The 24856-nt window shown below is 43.1% G+C and overlaps 1 protein-coding gene across 1 annotated transcript in view; it reads right to left on the reverse strand.

Moving 5' to 3' along the window:
- GALNT17 (polypeptide N-acetylgalactosaminyltransferase 17) overlaps positions 1-24856 on the reverse strand; it is a 439450-nt gene that overhangs the window by 242589 nt on the left and 172005 nt on the right. The window contains exon 2 of the mRNA XM_040260662.1: positions 20899-21082. Coding sequence (XP_040116596.1) covers positions 20899-21082 — 184 coding nt within the window. The remainder of the gene's footprint in view (positions 1-20898; positions 21083-24856) is intronic.

The raw sequence follows: 24856 nt of genomic DNA on the forward strand, positions 1-24856 counted from the left end.
GAGTTTTCCAAATTTGCTGGCGTCTTGAGTGCAGCACTTTCACAGCATCAGCTTTCAGGATTTGAAACAGCTCCACTGGAATTCCATCACCTCCACTAGCTTTGTTCGTGGTGATGCTTTCTAAGGCCCACTTGACTTCACATTCCAGGATGTCTGGCTCTAGGTGAGTGATCACACCATCGTGATTATCTGGGTCGTGAAGATCTTTTTTGTATAGTTCTTCTGTATATTCTTGCCACCTCTTCTTAATATCTTCTGCTTCTGTTAGGTCCACACCACTTTTGTCCTTTATTGAGCCCATCTTTGCATGAAATGTTCCCTTGGTATCTCTAATTTTGTTGAAGAGATCTCTAGTCTTTCCCATTCTGTTGCTTTCCTCTATTTCCTTGCATTGATCGCTGAGGAAGGCTTTCTTATCTCTCCTTGCTATTCTTTGGAATTCTGCATTCAAATGGGAATATCTTTCCTTTTCTCCTTTGCTTTTCACCTCTCTTCTTTTCACAGCTATTTGTAAGGCCTCCCCAGACAGCCATTTTGCTTTTTTGCATTTCTTTTCCATGGGGATGGTCTTGATCCCTGTCTCCTATACAATGTCATGAACCTCTGTCCATAGTTCATCAGACACTCTATCTATCAGATCTAGTCCCTTAAATCTATTTCTCACTTCCACTGTCAATCATAAGGGATTTGATTTAGGTCATACCTGAATGGTCTAGTGGTTTTCCCTACTTTCTTCAATGTAAGTCTGAATTTGGCAATAAGGAGTTCATGATCTGAGCCACAGTCAGCTCCTGGTCTTGTTTTTGCTCACTGTATAGAGCTTCTCCATCTTTGGCTGCAAAGAATATAATCAATCTGATTTCAGTGTTGACCATCTGATGATGTCCATGTGTAGAGTCTTATCTTGTGTTGTTGGAAGAGGGTGTTTTCTATGACCAGTGCGTTCTCTTGGCAAAACTCTATTAGCCTTTGCCCTGCTTCATTCTGTACTCCAAGGCCAAATTTGCCTGTTACTCCAGGTATCTCTTGACTTCCTACTTTTGCATTCCAAGGCAATGGCACCCCACTCCAGTACTCTCACCTGGAAAATCTCATGGACGGAGGAGCCTGGTGGGCTGCAGTCCATGGGGTCGCGAAGAGTCAGATATGACTGAGTGACTTCACTTTCAATTTTCACTTTCATGCATTGGAGAAGGAAATGGCAACCCACTCCAGTGTTCTTGCTTGGAGAATCCCAGGGACGGGGGAGCCTGGTGGGCTGCCGTCTGGGGTAGCACAGAGTTAGACACGACTGAAGTGACATAGCAGCAGTAGCAGCATAATGAAAAGGACATCTTTTTTGGGTGTTAGTTCTAAAAGGTCTTGTAGGTCTTCATAAAACCGTTCAACTTCAGCGTCTTCAGCCTTACTGGTTGGGGCATAGGCTTGGATCACCATGATACTGAATGGTTTGCCTTGGAAATAAATAGAGATCATTCTGTCGTTTTTGAGATTGCATCCAAGTACTGCATTTCGGACTGTTTTGTTGACCATGATGGCTACTCCATTTCTTCTCAGGGATTCCTGCCCGCAGTAGTAGATATAACGGTCATCTGAGTTAAATTCACCCATTCCAGTCCATTTTAGTTCGCTGATTCCTAGAATGTCGACGTTCACCCTTGCCATCTCCTGTTTGACCACTTCCAATTTGCCTTGATTCATGGACCTGACATTCCAGGTTCCTATGCAATATTGCTCTTTACAGCATCAGACCTTGCTTCTATCACCAGTCACATCCACAGCTGGGCATTGTTTCTGCTTTGGCTCCATCTCTTCAGTCTTTCTGGAGTTATTTCTCCACTGATCTCCTGTAGCATGTTGGGCAGCTACTGACCTGAGGAGTTCCCCTTTCAGGTTCCTATCATTTTGCCTTTTCATACTGATCATGGGGTTCTCAAGGCAAGAATACTGAAGTGGTTTGCCATTGGACCACATTCTGTCAGACCTCTCCACCATGACCTTCTCCAATGGACCGCATTCTGTCAGACCTCTCCACCATGACCTGTCCATCTTGGGTGGCCCCCCATGGCATGGCTTAGTTTCATTGAGTTAGACAAGGCTGTGGTCCGTGTGATCAGATTGGCTAGTTTTCTGTGATTATGGTTTCAGTGTGTCTGCCCTCTAGCAACACCTACCATCCTACTTGGGTTTCTCTTACCTTGGACGTGGGGTATCTCTTCACGGCTGCTCCAGCAAAGCACAACCGTTGCTCCTTACCTCGGACCAGGTCACCCCTCCTGACCTTGAATGTGGAGTAGCTCCTCTCGGCCCTCCTGCACCCGCGCAGCCGCCGGTCCTTGGACGTGGGGTAGCTCCTCTCGGCCGCCACCCCTGACCTCGGAAATGGGGTAGCTACTCTGGGCCGCTGCCCTGACCTCGGGCGTGTGGTAGCTCCTCCCAGCCACTGCCCCTGGCCTTCTCAGCTGCCGCCCCTCACCTCGGGCATGGGGTAGCTCCTCTCGGCTGCCGCCCCTCATTCCTTCCTTAACCAACCCCAGTCAGGGTTAAACACCTTCGCCAAGATCATCAAATAACTTCCTGTTGCCAAATACACTGATCATTTCTGGCATCTCTGTACCAGTCACTGCTAAGAACCACTCCTTCCTTCAGAAATACTCTCTGTGTCACTGTGTTCTCCTGGACTTCTTCCTCATGTTCCTTCTCCACATCTTTGGCTGAGGTCCTCTCATACTTCTCTGCGTTAAGCTGAAGTGACACGGCACTCAATGCTGGGCCCTAGCCCCATCTCCAGCTTTCCTAAGTGACCTCAGCTTTGATGGCCATCTCTATGCTGAGGCCTCCAAAGACATGTCTCCAATTCCCACCTCTCTCTTGAGTTCCACAATCATCAGTCACCTCTTTGATATCTCCAATCTCATGACTGCAAGCCAAGTCAAACTTAACATAGTCAAAGCAGAATCCGTAAAAATATCTCCCCAAATCTGTTTGTTTCCCAGTCTTCCTCAGCTTAGTAAATGATCACCTTCTCCCATGCATTTCCATCTGAAACCCAGAAGTCTCCTGTGATTAACTCCAATGTGAATCCCTGTCTTCTTTCTCCATCTCAACTATGCTCACCCTATTTGGAATCACTGTTGCCTCCTACCTGAACTATCCTCCCAACTGGTCTCCTTGTTTTTTCTTGCTCTCTGTAGCCCATTCTCCAACAGCAAACAGAATGACCTTTTAAAAATATGAACCAGGGACTTCCCTGGTGGTCCAGTGGTAAAGACTTTGCCTTCCAATGCAGAGGGTGCAAGTTCAATCCCTGATAGGGAAGCTAAGATCCGATAAGCCTCGCAGTCAAAAAATCAAAACAGAAAACAGAAATAATATTGTAACAAATTCAATAATGACATTTAAAAAGGTCCACATCAAACAATTTTCTAAAAAGACACATATAAACCCGATCACAACACCTCCCTGTATCAAATCTGCAGTGGCTTCCGTTACTATTATCATGAGTTTCCCAGGGCTGCCACCACAAAGTATCACAAACTGGATGACTTTAAGCAGGAGAAATTTATTCTATCGCAGTTTTGGAGGCCAGAAGTCTGAAATCATGGTGTTTGGCAGGGCCAGGCTCTGAAGGCTCTAGGGAAGAATCCATCCTTGCCTTTTCAGAGCTTCTGGATATTGCTGACAATCCTTGGTGTTCCCTGGCTTCTAGACGCATTACTCTAATCTCTGCCTGTGTCTTCCCACAGTCTTCTTCCTTCTGGGTCTATCTGCATCTTTGTGTCTCTCCTCTCCTTATGAGGACACCAGTCATCGTGGATTTAGGGCACACCCTCATCTGGTGTGACCTCATTTTGACTAACTTCATTTGCAAAGACCCTAGTTCCACAATAAGGTCACCTCCTAAGATTCCAGACAGAGTTTCAACCCAAGATGGAATAAATCCCAAATTCTTTATCATTGCCCACGGCCCTCACCATCTGGTTCCTACATACTTCTCCATCCTCCTCAAACCATTTGCCAATATCTCCTATCACTTCCTAAATAAAGCCAAATCCACTCCAAACTCAGGGTCTAAGGACTGCTCTGTCAGGAGAGTTTTTCTGCCAGATGTTGGCATTGCTGGCTCCATCCTCAGCTCCTCTACTTTCTCAGTGGAACCTCTTTAAAGTATACCCTCATTTCCTCCTATTCCAAATATAAGCATCTTGTTTATTTACTTTAATGCAATTATCACAACCTATTATGACCTGTGTTTGCTTTTTTCCCAGTTTGTTCTGGTTTGCACTGCCATCTTAGCATCCAACATAGATGCTAGTAGATTGGAGCTATTCAGTGAATATTTACAGAGTGGATGATAAATTCAAACACATCAGGGACTGTGTCATACTGTTATAACTCCCAAGGCTACCTACCTGGTCCTTGAAAATGCTGGTTGAAATCAATCAACTAACAAATCCCATCCATTTTCTCCATGTCACAAAGGATACTTACACAAGAATTCTCTGGATAAGAGTTTGTAAGACAAAAACAACGGCTCCAATTTTGCCACTAGGGTTCCAAATATTTAGTAAGAATTACATGTCTAGCCTAGCATAGTCCCAGACTCATAAAACCACCCGTTACCAGAAGTTGCTCAAGCAGATGCACATGCAAAGTAGGATCAGATTCACCATGACGATAAGCCACGGCTGATTTAACTTCTTCAAGGTTATGGTATGAAATAGGACTGCGCTCCTAAAAAATTCATTCGTATCCACAAAACACTGGAGAGTTATGGAGGGTTCAATATTATTATCAGGGGTCAAGTATATAGGAGATGCTGCCCACGGAGGCAGATCACATGACTTCATCATCACAACACACACCAACGAAAGGAATTTTCCAAGGATAATAATTCGCAGTACATCTACTCGAAGCAATTTTGTATTTATTTATTCAATTGAATTATTTATATTATTCATAATGAAATGAAACACAAACAGCACTGGTTCCATCACGTCTTCCTTTGCTTTCATTTGGTTTGCTGCCGATGACTATTTTTATGCAAATGAGGTTATGATGACATTAAACATTTTCTACTGATTTTGCAAGAACAAATATGTTCTCTCCATATGCCACAGTCTCCTTTTCGCTGCATCCATCCTCAAAGTTCTGTTGGCTGATCAGAATTTCTTCTAAATTAACTCTGAGGACATTCCATCTGTGATACTGATGAGCTTGTCTCCCTTTGCAGTGCACATACAACACGCTCATTAATGCCTGAATTTAGCCCATTTTGCCTGTTCCACCAGAAGCCTTCTTCATCCCTCCAGCTCTTACAGCACTGTAAATCTCACCTTGTTACAAAGTATGGTGGCATTCTCCTGCTGCCACTTTGGGGGATGTTTACTCCACTCACAGAGCAAAAACAACCAACTTCACACATAAAACAAAGGTGTTGTGATGGCAGAGATGTTTGCTCTTTTGATTATATTCATGACTGAGAAACAAATGTTTCCAGGAAAGTAGTTCACATAACTATCCACTAGATACATCGGGGTGGAGTTAGAGGGGTGGCTAAAACTGGCTTGTATAGGCTAGAGTGGGCTTTCTTCCAGGGTGTGCGTGTGTGTCTGTGTGTATATCTGCTGCCCAAGCTCATTTTATCTCAGATTACACTGCAAGAGTACGGGGCACAGTGCGACTGAGCAGAAAGGAAAACCCCTCTAGAAACATACAGGCTGTAGGTTTCAAGTCTAGAGTCCCCAGTAACAGGCATTATGGGAATTTCTCAGAACGACACGAGGTGAGCTGTTCTGCTACAATTCTCCTGTGTCAGTCCTCACATCAAGTACTCAGAGGGCCATAGAAGCAGGCACTACCACTGCTGGAAATCCCAACGTTGGTTTGACTTCAAGGCTCTAAGTTCATTTATGAGAATTCCATTTTCCATAGTCGCATCTGCATCTGGGGAAAGAGAACCTGGAATTCAATGCCCCTATGGGTTGTAAACAGACCACAGAGCAGATCCATTTATGCGGACGTTGGTTTCTCCCCACTGACTGCAAGATTCCCACGCAAGAAACTGAAACTTGTCCAGAAAGCTCTCTAGAACAGAGAAATAAAGGGGACTCTTTTTGCAGCCTCACTTTAATGCGTTTAGATGAGAATCTTTTCAGATTCCCAATAAAGAATTAAATTAACTTTGCCAATTCATAAACTTGGGGGCAGCCAGGCTGGCAGTATCTTCAGGAGACATTAGAATCTTTTCCTGGAAATTAGCTAAGTCCTTGATCCCCATCATATTAATGACACTCCTCGTAATGCTGATAGTATCTCAGCTTCATATTTATCTTTCTACTCCAAATCTCTGCATCCCAGAGAGTTTCAACCATTTTATGGGGTATAATGAAATTATAAAAGGAAAGTCGTTCAAAATGAGGTCAGTCTCTATTCATTATTTTCATGAATAGAAAATAAATAAACAGACGCACTCAAGGATATGGGATGGAAAGGAAGAAGCCACCTAGAGGGATGGGACACAAGATAAACCAACAAAGGACAGGAACACCTCGAGCATGGGAATCTTTACCCTGTTCTGACCCTGATTTCTTCTTCCATCTGCCTCTACAAAATCTCAAAAAATGGCAGAGCCCAAGATCCTCCAAATTTAAAAATAAGAATCATTCAGGGAGCCTGTGAAACAATGCAGATTTGCCAGTCTACCAGCTCTGTAGCTGGGCCAAGATGACGCTTTAAACCTGCCAGCAGCAGCCTTGGTGATTCCAGTGCAAAGAATGTGGTTCTCCATGTTTTGAGACATTGTGTGTGTCTGCTTCCTGAGAGTGGGCTTTCTTACAGGGGTGTGTGTGTGTGTGTGTGTGTGTGTGTGCTGCCTGAGGTCATTTTATCTCAGAGTACACTGCAAGAACATGGGACACAGTGGAAGAATGTGAACACAGTGCAAGAATATGGGACTAAGCAGACAGGAAAACCCCCTAGAAACATACAGGCTGTAGGTTTCAAGCCTAGAGTCCCCAGTAACAGGCACTATGGAAATTTCTCAGAATGACACAAGGTGAGCTGTTCTACAATTCTCCTGTGTCGATCTTCACATCAAGTACTCAGAGGTTACCTGGAGAGCCTATGAACGAGAAATTAAGGGAGGTGCTTCCCTGGCGGTTCAGTGGTTAAGAATTCACCTTTGAATGCAGGGGGCTCAGGTTCTATCCCTGGTTGGGGAACTAAGGTCCCACAAGCCTCAGGGCAACTAAGCCCGAGCGCTGCAACTAGAGAAGCCTACATGCCACAACAAAGACCCAGTGTAGCTGAAAAGAAATTAAAACCATGAAAACAGAAATTAATACTGAGGTTTGAGCCCCCACTCCCAGGGATTCTGATTTAATTACAATAGTCCTCTGAATCCATGGGTTCTGAATCCATGCATACACTCTGGGGTGGAGTCTGGGTTCCCAAAGTTAAACACACCCCGGTGATATCAATGCCCAGCGAAGGTTGAGAATCTGTGTCAGGCTTTCCCGTGCAGGGAGACCAGGAACCAAGGTGGGATGCAGGCCCTCTCCAAGCTTCTACACCTCTCTCTTGACGTTTCTGACATGTTTACCCCAAGAACAGTCTGAATCATCACAGTTATTCTGAGATTCCCATCTTTGTGTAACGGGCAGGACATGCTGATGATGGACTCATCTGCCCCTTGACTATTAACAGTTTCGAGTACTGAGACAGGAGCAGATGGTGGCAGCAAAGGGGGGTCTTTGTGCCACCCAGACCCCACCCCAACCTGCAGCAGGGGAGCCCTCTCCCGGCTGCACTCCCTGCCCCCACCCTGCCCCCTTCACCTACAGTCGGCTTCTGAGACCCAGCCAAACTCGACATTGGAGCAGCTTCACGAAAGTCTCCAAAAATCAAAACTTCACCGAGAATACAGGCTTTCTGCAGCGAAGGCCACAGGTGAACAATGCCCGCTCTTTCAAAACTCTCCTTACCATCTCAGAGGGTCTCAACAGAGGGAATTAATTCATAGAAAGCAGCCAGGACTTCAGCCCAGGAACTCCATAGCGCCCAGCAACCTACATTTTTAACAAGTTCCAAAGACCTCCCTTTGTGAAACACTTTAACATGTGTGGGTTTGTTTTTTTTTTTAACTATTCAATCTTTTTCATTGAATAGATGATTTTCATATCTGGGGAAAAAATAACCATTTCAACTTGTGAAAAAGTAACAACAGACACTACACTGTGCTTTTGGTCTGATCACTATGGATGACGGCTAAATGGAGGCGGGAGGCAACTGCCCTCTACTCCACTAGCCTTCCTTTAAAAACAATTCTTTTTATTGTAGTAAAAGGCACATAATATGAAACATACTACTTTTACCATATTTAACTGTGCAGTTCAGTGGTACTAAGTACATTGACGTTGTTGTGTAACTCTCACTATCATCTATCTCCTGAATTTTTCCCCTTCCTAAACTGAAACTCTGTCCATCTGATGCAAAGAGCTGACTCATTGGCAAAGACCCTGATGCTGAGAAAGACTGAGGGCAGGAGGAGAAGGGGGCAACAGAGGATGAGATGGTTGGATGGCATCATCAACTCAACGGACATGAGTTTGAGCAAACTCTGGGAGATAGTGAAGAATGGGGAAGCCTGGCCTGCTGCAGTCCATGGGGTCGCAAAGAGTTGGGCACAACTTAGCAACTGAACAACAGCAACAAGCCAACCCCCACCCCATCACCCACCTACTTAAGGCCCCTGACATCTACCCATGTGCTTTCTGACTATGAATTTGACTATTCTAAGTACTTTGTACAAGGGGAATTAACAGTATTTGTCTGCCCCTAATGTATACTGGAATACATTTTTAAGGTTAACTTAACTGGCCTTCCTCAATAGGGAAGCCACAGTGAATCTCAAAGCTAAGCCTCCCAATCGGCCCTGGAAGAGCCTTAGGAAGCAAATGTTCCTTCCCAGGTGCTCACCACAGTCTGACGCCTTTCTCAGGCCAGGTGCCCTGGAATTCCGTGCTGACGTGAGGACAAGGGAATAGCCATTACCGTAGACTCGTGTTTTCCATATTGGAGTGAGGCACACAGATGTACCCACATTTCATTTGGGTAGATACTTTCCTAAAGAAAGTGAAAGTTGCCCAGTTGTGTCTGACTCTGCAATTCCATGGACTACACAGTCCATGGAATTCTCCAGTTTCCCTTCTCCAGGGGATCTTCCCAACCCAGGGATCGAACCCAGGTCTCCTGCATTGAAGAAGGATACTCTACCAGCTGAGCCACAAGGGAAGCCCCGCTTTCCTAAAGATTCTGTCATTAAATCTTCATGGTATTTTAAGGACAGGGATATGTAAGGTAAAGGAGCTTTTAAAAAATAATCACAACACTTATTGATCAGATATCATTGATCATGAGAAGGTCCCAAAATAATGCCTGATATATTAGTCTCTGCAGGTCATAAGTAATGATTGATTTACTCTTCACAACAATTCTATGAAGTTAATATCAGTATTTCACATATGAGGAAACAGAGGCACAGAAAGGTTAAACAAGTTGCCCAAGGTCACAGAGCTTTTAAGACATAAAGCAGGGATTAGACTCAGTTATGTTTCCAAGTCTGTGCTCTTGACCTCCATGAAAAACTCTCATTCAATGTTTTTAAGTGACTCAGACACACTCTTTGGACCTGGGGAACTCATGAAAATGGGACAAACATTCAGTAACAACTGAAAAGGAGGGTACCCCCCCATCCCATTCAGATTTCTCTTCACTCTCCCACCCCCTCAAACTAGGTAAGAACCAGCTCTAGCCAAAGAAGTTTGTCCTGATTATGCCTGTAGGTGAAATTAACTCTCTGGTGAGACACTTTCTGAACCTAGTAACATTACAATAGTTATTTTTCCTGAATTTTATCCCCGTCAAAATTCCATATCCCTTAGAGAGGATTTCAATTATATTATAGTATATACCAGGAGGTTTGGGGCTTCCCTGGTAGCTCAGCTGGTAAAGAATCTTCCTGCAAAGCAGGAGATCCCGGTTCAATTCCTGAGTTGGGAGGATCCCCTGGAGAAGTGATAGGTTACCCATTCCAGTATTCTTGCCTGGAGAATCCCCATGGACAGAGAGAGGAGCCTGGTGGGCTACAGTCCATGGGGTCGCAAAGAGTCAAGCTAAGCACAGCACAGCACCAGGAGGTCTTAACGGGTAACAGTTAATCAAATTCAAGATACAGCCCCTTTGGCAGTGGAATTTGGGTAGAGTTGGAAGTGGTAAACAGGAAACAAGCAAAGAAAATGTTGGCGGTGAACACACACAAGTAAACACGTGCATGCACACGTACACACACACACACACATAGGTGTGCATGTATGCACGCACACGCACTTCCCTGAAGGAATAGTCCCATCTCGAAGACTCGGAATTTTTTTCCTTCTAGTGTATACCAGCATGGAGCAGAAAGTTCCATCACACAGATAAGGATGGTTAAGCAGAGGCGACCCTGTGTGGGGGGATGTGTACAGGCCCTGAAGACACCCAGTCAGCAGGGTTCGAATCCAGGCTCCAGCATGGTCAGGCTGTGCGGCCTCAGGCAGGCTGGCTCACTGCTCCAGTGTTCCTTCCCTCATTTATAAAACAGACACAGTCACAGCTACTTCGGCAAGCGGTTAAATTCAAACAAGATCAATAAAACACGCAGCACAGTGACAAAAACATAAAAGGCGGTCAATAAAAGGGAATAATTATTGTGGTTAGTGATTCAAAGACATTCCTAAGCAGGCACCTACTTATTACTTCAACCAGCAAGGATTTACTGGACGACTACCCTCTGTGCCCATGTTTATGAAAGAGAAAAGTTTAACATGAGATTCTTGAGCTTTTAAAGGTGCTTTCAGTCTATCTGAAGACCAGCGTATGAGATGTAGGATATGTATCCTCAGAGAAATAATTTAGGGGAAATAAAGCCCAGTCACAGCTGTAATTATCAAATGTGTCCTTTTCACAGGAAATGGACAACTTGAGTTGGGTCGTGAACAATGAGTAGATGCATTCCGCTAAATGATAACATCATAACTTGCACACACACACAAACTCAGCCTAAAATACCCACTGGACTTGGATGATTCAAAATCTCCATGGTTGGGCCAGAGCATCCTTCCTGACCCTCAGACCCAAACATGCAGTTGTCTGACAGACATGATCTGAAGATAGTCCACAGACATCTCATGCTGTATATGCCCCAAACAGACATTGGTGGCCTATAACAGCTTGAAGTGGTGACAGTAAAGCAAAGAGGAGACTTTGTGAGTGAAGCAAAATGAATTCCAAAGAAACGTGACATTGGAGATTTATAAGCAGGAGGCCAAAGGAGAAATTGAAGATAACAGCAGTAGAAACTGCCCGTAAATTACCTACATGGTCTGGGAGGAAGAAACAAGCCATAAAATGTAGGCAGGGATCTCAGCTGTGGCTTTAATAAGCTCAGACAGATTTTTGTGCTGCTGGTTGGCCCCTCCCCCATATTATGAGATAAGTAGGCAAGTGGATAATTAATATGTCATGATATGATATAGAATGGGATACGCTGGCAAGGGAATGGAGTGGGGGTTAATAAAGCCTTGTCTGGCTTCTGGTGCTGCAAACATCATCTCCTTGCTTGCACACACAGAGTCAAATAATGAATAAAGCCAAGCTGGACATATTCATCTCCTGGTTCCCTCAAGAAAGTCATAACTATGGGGACCCCTGGACAAGCAGCATTGCTCTCCCCTCCACCGAGTCTCTCCAAAACATGAACCTCTCTGCAGGATTCTCTCTTTCGCTTAATGAAATCACTTCCACTGTCTCCCAAGCTAGAAACTTCTGATTGCACCCTCTTCCCCTCTATCCAATTAACTGACTCATCTTGCTGATTCTTAAAAAGTTTTTCTGGAACTTCCACTCCATCCCATCTTAGTCCCTGGTTTGTTACAGAAAATCACTTCTATGAAAGGAATGAAACCCTTATAAAACACTCACCATATTATCAAAGTCTTTCTCTTCTGTCTGGCAATGTCTAGCAAAGAGTTGGCACTCAGCAGGTATTGAGTGGGAAAAGAAGAGATTTTATTTAGCCATCCTGCCCCCAGCTTCCAACTCCTCTAACTTTTCTCACATTCTTGCCACAGTTAAATATTAATTTTTAAAGAAAAAAAATGACAACAATGGGCTTTCCCAATGGATAAAGCGGTAAAGAATCTTCCTGCAATGCTGGTTCAATCTCTGGGTCAGAAAGATCCCCTGGAGGAGGAAATGGCAACCCACTCCAGTTATTTCTGCCTGGAAACTCCTATGAACAGAGGAGGCTGGTGCCCTACAGTCTATGGGGTCGCAAAGAATTGGACATGACTGAGCACACACACCACAATAATACCATCTTGCCCCAAGTCCTTCATTGGCATCCAATGACAAGGATGCAAGTTCCTCCCCAAGGCGGGGTTGCACATAGCGTGCTCCACAATCTGCTTCCTCCTTCCTCCCCAACCTCTTCCATGATTCCCTCTGGAGAGTCTATGACTCAACCCAAAGTTTCTGTGCTATTTCCCCAGCCCCCAAACCAAGAACTTCCCCAGTTCTCCTCCATGTGCTGCTCACTCTCTCCAATGTTCTGTCTTCTCTAGAGAGGGAGAACCCCTGCCCACCATTAAGATCAAGGTCCGGCAAAGTAATGTCTCTGCTTTTTAATATGCCAAAAAAAAAAAAAAAAGATCAAGGTCATCTCTTCACTGCCCTCTGACTCTCCCAGAAAACAACTCAAAGGACCGCAAAACACCACCTGACCGCCCCACCCACTTTGACTCCCCAGGGGGCCGAGCTGGGCCTCGTTCCTCATCATGCCTTTAACTCGGGCAGACTGGGGACGTTGGTCAAAAGTCATTTTCAATGATCTTTTTAAAAAAACAAACAAAAGAAAAGAAAATGGAAAAAAAAAATAGACCAAAGAAATAGCACGGAGCCTAGAAAACAAGCCCACTTGTGTACAAAAAAGTACAAAATGTATTCCATTGAACAGCTCCAAATAAGATAAAGAGTTATTTCCAAAATCATTTTGAAAAAGCTACTATGAAAAAATAAGGGACAGACATTTGAAACAAAAGATACATACCTCATACCATAATGGAAAATAAACTCCAGATGATGGAGGAGCAAAATGTAAGAATCATGGAAAAGGAACACAAAACAAAGCAGAATATTTATCCATATTCTGAGAGATGAGATCTTTCTCTCCTTTAAAGCAGTGAAGGAAATGAAAATGGAAAGACTGGCAGTTGGGGGTTCATACAAATTTAAAATATCTGTCCAAGGGAAGAAAAAAATCATGGAATTAAAACACATTTTGGAATCTATTTGCATGAAATATGACACACAAATGGTTAATCCCAAGATTACCCCCCAGTTCATTCATATTTATGAGAGAAACAATTCTGTAGAGAGTAGTAGAATAATAAAACAATAAGAATTAAAGCAACTTGAGGTTCTGTATAAAAATGCAATGAAATTAGCCCATTTAAATTCTCTAAACCTGAGAGAGCTTTTGGGGCATGTCACAATAAAGGTCTTGCCCATGGGGGCACAATTTCTCCAGGGCCTGGGCTGCAGAGGGAGGAAGGGAACTACTCTGGCTCCAGATAGCTGTCTCCCCTCATATGCCCTGGGGTCAAATATCAGAGGAGCAGCTTCTACAGGCAAGGCGTTTGCCACCATTTGATGGCAAGGATTAATTTGCAATTAACCAAGGTTAATTTGGTGTCTTTCACTGTGGAGCCCAGAATTTATAATGCTACCTCTGTTCGCCATGTATGGCATATGGGCAAGCTCTCAAGTTCCATTTTAATTTCACCTTCAAATTCATCCTCCATATACCTCCCCAGATTCTAAAAAGGCAGAGGTGGTCATGTCCTTCAACACAGTTCTCCTCTTTCTTCTATCATACTTTCACCCTTCCTAATCTTGCCCTTAATATTTTGGTATAGATTTACATTTATTACTTCATTAAAATTTTATTTATAAAAAATTTTTTTAAAGATTTTTTTTGATGCAGACCATTTTTAAAGTCTTTAATGAATTTGTTACAATATTGTTTCTTTTTATGTTTCAGTTTTTTGGCCATGAGGCATGTGGGATCCTAGCTCCCCTACCAGGGGACCCCTGCATTGGAAGGCAGTCTTAACCACTGGACTGCTAGGCAAGTCCCGAAACTTTTATTTTATTAAAACAAGATGTACATAGTCTCATCCCATTTCTGTAATCTCAACGTTTCTAAATAGCAGTCATTATGCTACTATTTCCGGATGTTTAAATTTTAGACAGTTTCAATTGACTTTCTGTTTCTGACCACGAAGATTTCATTTTCTTATACTACAATGAGATATCACACCTGGTATTACAGAGTGGCAATTAACAACAACAACAAAAGAACTAGAAATAACAAGTGTTGGTGAGGATGTGGAGAAAAGGCAACCCTTGTGCACTGTGCTAGATATGAAAATTGGTATAGCCACTATAGAAAGCAGTGTGGAATTTCCTCAAAAAATTAAAAATAGAATTAACATATGATCTAGCAATTCCATTTCTGGGTATTTACACATTAAAAAAAACACCACTAATTCAAAAAATATATTTGCCCTCCCTACACTCACTGCAGCATTATTTACAAAAGCTACAATATGGAAACAAAGTGTCCATTGATGGATGAATGGATAAAGAAAATGTGATACATATATATAACATAATATTCAGCCGTAAAAAGAATGAAATCTCAATTGCAATGATATGAATAGACTTTAAGGGCATTATGCTAAGTGAAGTGGGTCAGACAGAGAAATGCTGTAAGATCTCACTTGTATGCAGGCTCTTTACAAACAAAAGAACAGATCATAGTTGCCAGAGGTGAGGGGGGCCTGGGTAGTGATGGATGAAGAGTCAAAAAGTACAAACTCCAGTCATAATACAAGTAAGCCATAGGGATGGAATGTACAGCATGATGACTAACATTGTAATTTTCAGGTGTTTAACATATTGATTCGATCTTTGTATAAACTGTGATGGGATCACCACAATAATTTATATCACCACAATAATTTATTTACCTAACCTTTCATTGAACTATTTATTTCTATCTTATTTTTAAATTCCAAGATCTCTATTTTTCTCTGATTATTATCTGAACATAGCACTTGATTTTTGTTTTGTGAATAATATAAAACACTTCATGAATTAAGACATTAATTATAGTTTTAAAGTTTGTTATTGGTCTCTTTCCTCCAAATGCCTTTTCTATCGCGGTTGTTGTCATCAGGGTCTTATGTAATATTCTCCTGAAATGTCTACGGATCCTGGTTCTCCTTTCTGATTTTAGAGTAAGACAGGTCTAGGTAGATGGATGGAGCCTTACTAACGTTTAATGAGCAGAACCCAGATATTTCGGGGATGGAAGAGAACTATCGGATCTACTGCGTTTTCTTAGGTTGGATGGCTTCTTCCTCAGAGTGGCTTCTCCTAACTCTTGACTGCTGCTGCTGCTGCTAAGTCCCTTCAGTCGTCTCCGACTCTGTGTGACCCCATAGACGGCAGCCCACCAGGTTCCAGGAGTGTAAACACTTGCAGAGGTAACGATGCCAAGGGTGTCCTCATGTAGTATACAGCCCTATCCTCTGTCATCAGTTCAGTTCAGTCGCTCAGTCATGTCTGACTCTTTGCGACCCCATGGACTGCAGCACGCCAGGCCTCCCTGTCCATCACCAACTCCCAGAACTTGCTCAAACTCATGTCCTTGAGTCAGTAATGCCATCCAACTATCTCATCCTCTGTCGTCCCCTTCTCTGCCTGCCCTCAATCGTTCCCAGCATCAGGGTCTTTTCAAATGAGTCGGATCTTCGCATCAGATGGCCAGAGGACTGGAGTTTCAGTTTCAACATCAGTCCTTCCAATGAACACCCAGGACTGATCTCCTTTAGGATGGGCTGGTTGGATCTCCTTGCAGTCCAAGGGACTCTCAAGAGTCTTCTCCAACACCACAGTTCAAAAGCATCAATTCTTCTGCACTCAGCCTTCTTTATAGTCCAACTCTCACATCCATACGTGACTATTGGAAAACAATAGCTTTGACTAGATGGACCTTTGTTGGCAAAGTAACATCTCTGCTTTTTAATATGCTCTCTAGGTTGGTCATAGCTTTTCTTCCAAGGAGCATGCATCTTTTAATTTCAAGGCTGCAGTCACCATCTGCATTGATTCTGGAGCCCCCCAAAATAAACTCTCTCACTATTTCCATTGTTTCCCCATCTATTTGCCATGAAGTGATGGGACCAGATGCCATGATCTTAGTTTTCTGAATGTTGAGTTTTAAGCCAATTCTGTCACTCTCCTCTTTCACTTTCATCAAGAGGGTCTTTTGTTCCTCTTTGCTTTCTGCCATAAGGGTGGTGTCATCTGCATATCTAAGATTATTGATATTTCTCCTGGCAATCTTGATTCCAGCTTGTGCTTCATCCAGCCCAGCATTTCACATGATGTACTCTGCATATAAGTTAAATAAGCAGGCTGACAATATACAGCCTTGACGTACTCCCTGCCCAATTTCGAGCCAGTCTGTTTTTCCATATCCGGTTCTAACTGTTGCTTCTTGACCTGCATCCTCTGTCATCTTATGAACTAAAGCCCAGCATTCATCTTCTCCAGAGGATAAACCTCCCATATTCCACCAGATAGCAAAGGGCACTCTCTGGCTGTGTAAATCTGAGGAAAGGATCTGGGGATATAGCTGTAATCCTTCTATTCAAATCTCCCTTCAGTCATCAGAAGGATCCAGAACCTCCAGTTCCTAAGTCTCTGGTTTCTGAGGTGTGATCAGGCTATATTATTCTGCCCTCCCCACTGCTTCCCATCATACTAGAAGGATGGGTCTCAGTCTCATTCAGTTTGCTCTCTCAGTTACCATTCATTCACTCTCTTTCCATCTTCCAAATCTTTGCGGGTGTTTCTTCCTTGCCAGCCCAGCGTTTCTCATGATGTACTCTGCATATAAGTTAAATAAGCAGGATGACAATATACAGCCTTGACGTACTCCTTTTCTTATTTCGAACCATTCTGTTGTTCCATGTCCAGTTCTAACTGTTGCTTCCTGACCTGCATACAGATTTCTCAACAGGCACGTCAGGTGGTCTGGTATTCCCATCTCTTTCAGAATTTTCCACAGTTTATTGTGATCCACATAGTCAAAGGCTTTGGCATAGTCAATAAAGCAGAAATAGATGCTTTTCTGGAATTCTCTTGCTTTTTGAAGCACAAGCTGGAATCAAGATTGCCAGGAGAAATATCAATAACTTCAGATATGCAGATGACACTACCCTAATGGCAGAAAGTGAAGAAGAACTAAAGAGCCTCTTGATGAAAGTGAAAGAGGAGAGTGAAAAAGTTGGCTTAAAGCTCAACATTCAGAAAACCAAGATCATGGCATCTGGTCCCATCACTTCATGGGAAATAGATGGGGAAACAGTGAGAGACTTTATTTTTTGGTGCTCCCAAATCACTGAAGATGGTGACTGCAGCTATGAAATTAAAAGGTGCTCACCCCTTGGTAGGAAAGTTATGACCAACTTAGACAGCATATTAAAAAGCAGAGACATTACTTTGCCAACAAAGGTCCATCTAGTCAAGGCTATGGTTTTTCCAGTGGTCATGTATGGATGTGAGAGTTGGACTATAAAGAAAGCTGAGCACTGAAGAATTGATGCTTTTGAACTGTGGTGTTGGAGAAGACTCTTGAGAGTCCCTTGGGCTGCAAGGATCCAACCAGTCCATCCTAAAGAAGATCAGTCCTGGGTGTTCATTGGAAGGACTGATGTTGAAGCTGAAACTCCAATACTTTGGCTACCTGATGTGAAGAGCTGACTCATTTGAAAAGACTCTGATGCAGGGAAAGATTGAAGGCAGGCGGAGAAGGGGACGACAAAGGATGAGATGGTTGGATGGCATCACTGACTCAAGGACATGAGTTTGAGCAAGTTCTGGGAGTTGGTGATGGACAGGGAGGCCTGGCGTGCCTGCAGTCCATGGGGTCACAAAGAGTCAGACACGACTGAGCAACTGAACTGAACTGAACTGAACTTCCCTGCCGTGAGAGCCTAACCTGTTTTTGTCCCGTACGGGCTGCCATGCACTCTAGCCCTTTACTATCATCTAAATAAACTGTCTTGAGGGACCAGATCTAAGGGGTATATTCAAGCCACCAGGCTATACTAAAGAGCACTGCAGAGCTCTACATTCCTCCCTGGGTGAGCCAAGTTTTTATCTGCATCCCCTACTCTGCTCTTGACGTTTCCCTACTCACTTGTCTTTATCCATCTCGTCTCTCTAATTTTCCAATCCTTCATGGACCTTCAAGATTAAGGCCAGATATCATCTCCAGTGGGAAACCTGCCTAGATCTTCTCTGTACATATTGTGTATGTCTCTGGCCTGACACACCCATATAGATCACAGTGTGCTGAATTAATCTACTTGTACAGGTATCTCCCTCCGTAGACAAGAAGTAAGCAGGCAAGGACCATCTTATCCAACGTCCTGCCTCCAGTGTGGGGAAAACCACCTGGCACATAATAGGTGCTCACTGATACTGTTCAACTGACCCGTTTCCACTAAGCTCCATGTTAGAAGCATCTTCATTCTCAAAGGAGTACAAAAAATACGGCTGTGTTTATTTACCAACGTCCAAATAAGAAAGGCTAATCAGAGAGCACCAGGAAATGAAAACAGCCAGATGTTTTTCAAAGCAAAAGTCCAGGAACACAAAATAGCTTGCAACAGGGGTGATGTATGTTTTCCTAGTGATTCGAAATGAAGATATGCTTATTAGGCAGAGAGAGAGATTTAACAGGTTTCTCAGCTAATGCTGCAATTTTAAATCCATTTAAGATAATTTTCTTTATCTCGAATCTATTTTTCTCAGTAACCAGGATACTTAACTGATTTGTACAAAATCCATTTGAAGAAGAAATAATCTAGTCTAAGCAAGGGCATACTCTAAATGAAAAAAAGAGAGACAGCACAAATCTAACAGAAGATGAAGCATCTGTTTGAGAAGCCAAGGAGGACTACTGACTAGAAAATAGGATTATTTCCCCCAGCATCTTGATTTTCCCACCAATCTCTCTTCTCTCTTTCCCAAGGAGAAAACAAGTAATTCTTAAATCGGAGAGAACAGAACAAAGACCTCTCATAAACCAACCAAGAGGCAAACAAACTGTTCAAAGGTAAGAATCTCGCACAAAAATTACATGTTGAAACAATCATAGGATATACTTTCTCATCTACCAGCTAGGAAAAGCATTATTGAAATGCTAGTTTGGGAAGGGTCAGGTAAAACTCTAATAGCAGCAGAAATTGCTATAAAGTTTCTGGAGGAAAACATCTCTCTGTGTATCCAGAGCCTCCAAAAGTATTCCCCCAACGTGATCTAAGGAATATACCATTGGAAGTGTGGATGACCCAGACGTATGGTTCGGGGAGGGAGGTGGGAGAGGGGTTCAGGATGGGGAACACGTGTACATCCATGGCAGATTCATGTTGATGTATGGCAAAACCAATACAATATTGTCAAGTAATTAGCCTCCAATTAAAATAAATAAACTGAAATTTAAAATATATATATATATATATATATATATATATATATGGAAGTGTGGATTAAGAAAGAAATGTCTGGACTTCCCTGATGGCACAGTGGATAAGAGTCCGTCTGCCAATGCAGGTGACACAGGTTCCATCCCTGGTCCGGGAAAACCCCACGTGTTGCAGAGCAGCTAAGCCCGTGCATCACAACTACCGAAGCCGGGAAAACCCCACGTGTTGCAGAGCAGCTAAGCCCGTGCGTCACAACTACCGAAGCCGGGAAAACCCCACGTGTTGCAGAGCAGCTAAGCCCGTGCATCACAACTACCGAAGCCGGGAAAACCCCACGTGTTGCAGAGCAGCTAAGCCCGTGCGTCACAACTACCAAAGCCCACGCACTAGAGCCCTTGCTCCACAACAAGAGAAGCCACCAGAATGAGAAGCCTGGGTACCGCAGTAAAGAGCAGGCCCGGCTGGCTGCAACTAGAGAAAGTCCGCGAGCAGTAATGGAGACCCAGCGCAGCCAAAAACAAATAAATAAAATAAAATTTTTTAAAATGAAAATAAATATATCAACGTACATAAAGACTTGAAAGGGGAGATATTCATCAGTGTTATTTATAATAAAGAAAATTAGAAAAAACCCTAATAACACCAGAAAATGCTTGTGAAATAATGCTGCATGAAAAAAGGATACAAGAAATACAGTTTCATAATCTGCATAGAAAAATAGACTCAAGGACAAGATGCTAAGATTTTACCAGTCACTGCCTCTAGGTCATGAGGTCATGGTAGTTTTTTTTTTTACTTAAAAATCTTTTGGATTATGTTTCTGTACTATTTGTATTAAAATTTAAAAATTTACTTAGCTTTATTTTCATAATCAATAGCACTATTTACTGATTTTGTTTGTGTGTATATGCGCTTAGTTGTGGCCGACTCTTTGTGACTCCATGGACTTTAGCCCACCAGGCTCCTCTGTCCGTAGGATTTCCAGGTAAGATACTGAATGGGGTTGTCATTTCTTTCTCCAAGGGATCTTCCCAACAGGGGTGTTACCTCCATCTCCTGCACTGGCAGGCAGATTCATTACCACTGAGCCACCTGGGAAGCTTTATTTATTGATTACAGAGGAGACTCATGAGATAAAAGCTTCTCTACTAGTTACAAACAGCAGGAGATAATGTCACAGACATGCGTTTACACTATAAAGCCAACTCCTCTGAGTGATCGAATCAGAACTTACTTGGTGGGACGATAATCCGGAATGGAACGATCCAGTGAAATTTTTTCACTGAGGTAGGAATTGTAGCCATACTTCTCATGGGGTCCCTTGGCTTTTTCTTCTTCAGCAGGGGAAAGGGTGGCAGGAAGGCCTCCTTTGCCCCGCCCACCATAACCTTCAATGAGCCCAAGGGATTTGGATAAACCTAGAAAAAGACAGAGGGGGAAAAAAAGAGTTAGTTGAAAACCACCATACCAGGATATGTTACTCAGGCTAAAATACAGCTTCAGTGGAAATTTTAACATTACCCGTCACAGAAAAGATTATTTCCTCAACTTATCAATATTGGGAATATGCCCTGAGCACATTTAAACTGAGAGGAAGGGGACTTCCCTGGTAGCCACGGGTCGAGACTTCACCTTCCCTTGCAGGGGACAAGGGTCTGATCCCTGATCATGGACCTAATATCCCATGTGCCTTGGGGCAAAAAAGAAACACACCAAAAAATGGAACCAATACTGTAAAAATTGAATAAAGACTAGAAAAAATAATTAAAATTAGATTAAGAGGAAAGTCAAAGCATATACGGACCTATACAAAAGGTCCATATAGTCAAAGCTATGGTTTTTCCAGTAGTCGTGTATGGATGTGAGAGCTGGACCATAAAGAAGGCTGAGCACCAAAGCATCAACACTTTGACACTGTGGTGTTGGAGAAGACTCTTGGACAGCAAGGAGATCAAAGCAGTCCATCCTAAAGGAAATCAACCCTGACTATTCATTGGAAGGACTGATGCTGAAGGTGAAGCTCCAATACTTGGGCCACCTGATGCGAACAGCTCACTCACTGGAAAAGACCCTGATGCTGGGAAAGATCGAGGGCAGGAGGAGAAGGGGGCAACAGAGGATGAGAAGGTTGGATGGCATCACTGACTCAATGGACATGAGTTTGAGCAAACTCCAGGAGATACTGAAGGACAGGGAAGCCTAGTTCATGGGGTTGCAGAGTCTGACATGACTCAGCAACTGACCAACAACCACAAAGGAACTCTGAGGTGTGGGGTTAAGGCTGGTCATGCTCAGAAAGCACCTCTCCTTCTTTTTGGGAACTAGGGTGGATCAGGTACCAGGATGGGGTCTCTAAAAGGGAGAGACTGCCAAAAGCAGGGCACATGCGGACCAAAAATGGGCAGAACAGGGCCTGTCATCCTTGCCCAATTTCCTGTCTTCATGAGCAATTACCACAAGGCTAGATATTCCAGGAGATGCCTGGTAACAATGCAGAATAAGAACAGTCAGTAATAAGGAACTGCCAGACAGCAGGTGTTTTTGCTTCATTTGAACAGAGAATAATATACAGATTGATTTTATCATGAGTTTAAAGTGTGTAACCGTCTAACACTGTTCTATACCTAATGGTTTTATTTAAATCTCATCTAAATGGCAAAAGGAAATACAAAAGTGTTTGAGAATAAATCACAGAGAAGAAAAACCCATAAGGGTGATAACCGTGCCAAGTAGAGTAGGAGGCCTCGGTAACAAGCTTCACTGAGCAATTGCAGGTTCCGGGGATGGTGGCAGCTTTATACCTATTGTTCCATTTATACGATAAACAGCTTGATGGGTAATTTTTAAATCCTACAGTTACAGGAGGTTTTATTTCTTGGCTTGAAAACTTTTGTTGTGAAGGGCTCTTATTCTCTTTCACTGTTTCAAATGTTCAAGCTACTCTGTCCACCCCCAGGTGTGCTCACATGCACACACACACACACACACACACACACACATTTTGTCCACAAAAGTCCCACTGCTGTCACTGGTAGGAAGACCATGGACCAGAGATGTCAACAGCAACCTCAGCTTTCATGATGGGTAGCCCACAGAGCCTGGGAGGATGCCGACCTCCCAGGAAAGCATTCCCAAGCAAGTTAAAGACCAATAACTCTGCTCTGGTCACATGACGGTTCACCACCCCATAGTGGAAAGACCTGTAGGTTCTTTCTCACTCCTCTGAAACTACTAATTTATTTTCTGCGAAACAAAATCAAAAAGCAAAGCTTAAGCAGGCACCTCGGGGTTGATCTCAAGTGAACATCATTTTTCTACCTAAGAATCTTTTCCGCTATCCACTGTGTTCCTCAGGAACCCTGACATCTTTTCTGCCTGTCCCCATCCAAACAGAGGAACCATCAACTGAGAACCGGATTACTCCAACACCTTCTGCTTCCTGGTCTTTAACCTCTCATTCCACATCATTGTGCACCAACCATTCCAATAACATCACCTTTGCTGTGCTCCAAAATCTACAATAACTCTTCAAATGTCAAGGACAGACACCTGGGTTGGATTTGGAACGCATGTACACCTGTGGTGGATTCATGTCAATCTATGCCAAAACCAATACAGAATTGTAAAGTAAAAATTAAAAATAAATAAATTAATTAAAAAAAATAAATAAACAGAGAAAATAAATAAATAAATAAATCACCCATGAAAGGACATTGCTAGTGGGAATGTAAAACGGTGCACTTACTTTGTAAAACAGTTTGGAAGTTCTTCAAAATGCTAAGTATAGTTGTACCATATGACCCAGCAATTCCATTTTTAGGTATATACCCAAGAAAAATGGAAAGATATGCCCACACAAAAACTTGTACACAAACGTTCAGAGAAGCATTATTCATACTAGCTAAGTGTCTATCGCCTGACAAATGAATAAAACACAATGTGGTTTATTCAGACAATGTGATAATATCTAGCAATAAAAATGAAATGCAGAACTTCCTCAGTTTACAAAAGATTACATCCTGATAAATCCATCATAAATTGAAAATATCCTAGGTCGAAAATGCATTTAAAACATCTAACCTACTGAAGAGCGTAGCTCAGACTAACCTACCTTAAATGTGGTCAGAACCCTTACATGAGCCTTGCTGTGTTAGTCGCTCAGTCATGTCTGACTCTTTGGGGCCCCATGGGCTGTACCCCCACTGGGCTCCTCTGTCCCGGAATTCTCCAGGCAACAATACCGGAGTGGGTTGCCATGCCCTCCTCCACGGGATCGTCCCAACCCAGGGATCAAATCCACTTCTCTTATGTCTGCACCATTGGCAGACAGGTTCTTTACCATTAAATACACCCGGGAAGCCCAATATATATGATGTATAGAATATGACATAATTTTAAAAGATGAAAAAGAGACAATACTCTGTGGGTTTTTCTTGTTGTTTCGTGCACTTTCACTCACTCATCCTGGGTTTCCCTTTCCTTGCCCCATATTTGCAGCCTTTTCTTGAAAGCCACAACCTCAGTCCTCTGTGGATTTCTGGCCAGCATGGAACCCAAGGGTCAAGGAGGGAGGCTGGCCAATGGGACAGAACTGACCTCCAAAATAACTCAACAGCTTTCATGGAAAACATCGGATTCTTGCGCTTATTTCATCTGTGGACTCCTTTTTCTCTCCTTGGCTACACAGTATCTCTTTTGTCCAGTCTAAATAGCTATCTTCCATTCCCCAGTCATTAAATGCCACCTCAAAGATACAGTGTGTCTCAGCTGTCTGCCCAGCACCCTCCCATAGGCAGCCTTTCCAGTGCAGGCAGAGGAGCCGGGGAAGGGAATTTATTACAAAAGGGCATAGGAATTAAGTCGAGGAATGCAGGCTAATCCCACCAAGGACACTTAGGGAATGAAACCTCCCAGTGAGACTTTTTTTTCCCCTTTCTGAGGCATTATTTCTTGCATCATGAAAGGCACCCACGTAGCAGTCTCAAAAAAAGATCATTCTCCAGAGTGCAATGTGACAACTACAAATTATATATTTTGTGGTCCATGTGCTCCCATTTTCCCCCCAATTGAATCTGCCAGAAAGGTTCAACAAAGCGGCAAAAATGTTCACTGGCATTTTAATGTGCTTACTTAGCAGGCCCCGGAAATGGCTGGCAACAACAAATATAAGTTCAAGTTTATCAACAAGACTC

The sequence above is a fragment of the Oryx dammah genome, unplaced genomic scaffold (genome assembly GCF_014754425.2).
Source record: "Oryx dammah isolate SB20612 unplaced genomic scaffold, SCBI_Odam_1.1 HiC_scaffold_2, whole genome shotgun sequence".
NCBI classification, from domain to species: domain Eukaryota; kingdom Metazoa; phylum Chordata; class Mammalia; order Artiodactyla; family Bovidae; genus Oryx; species Oryx dammah.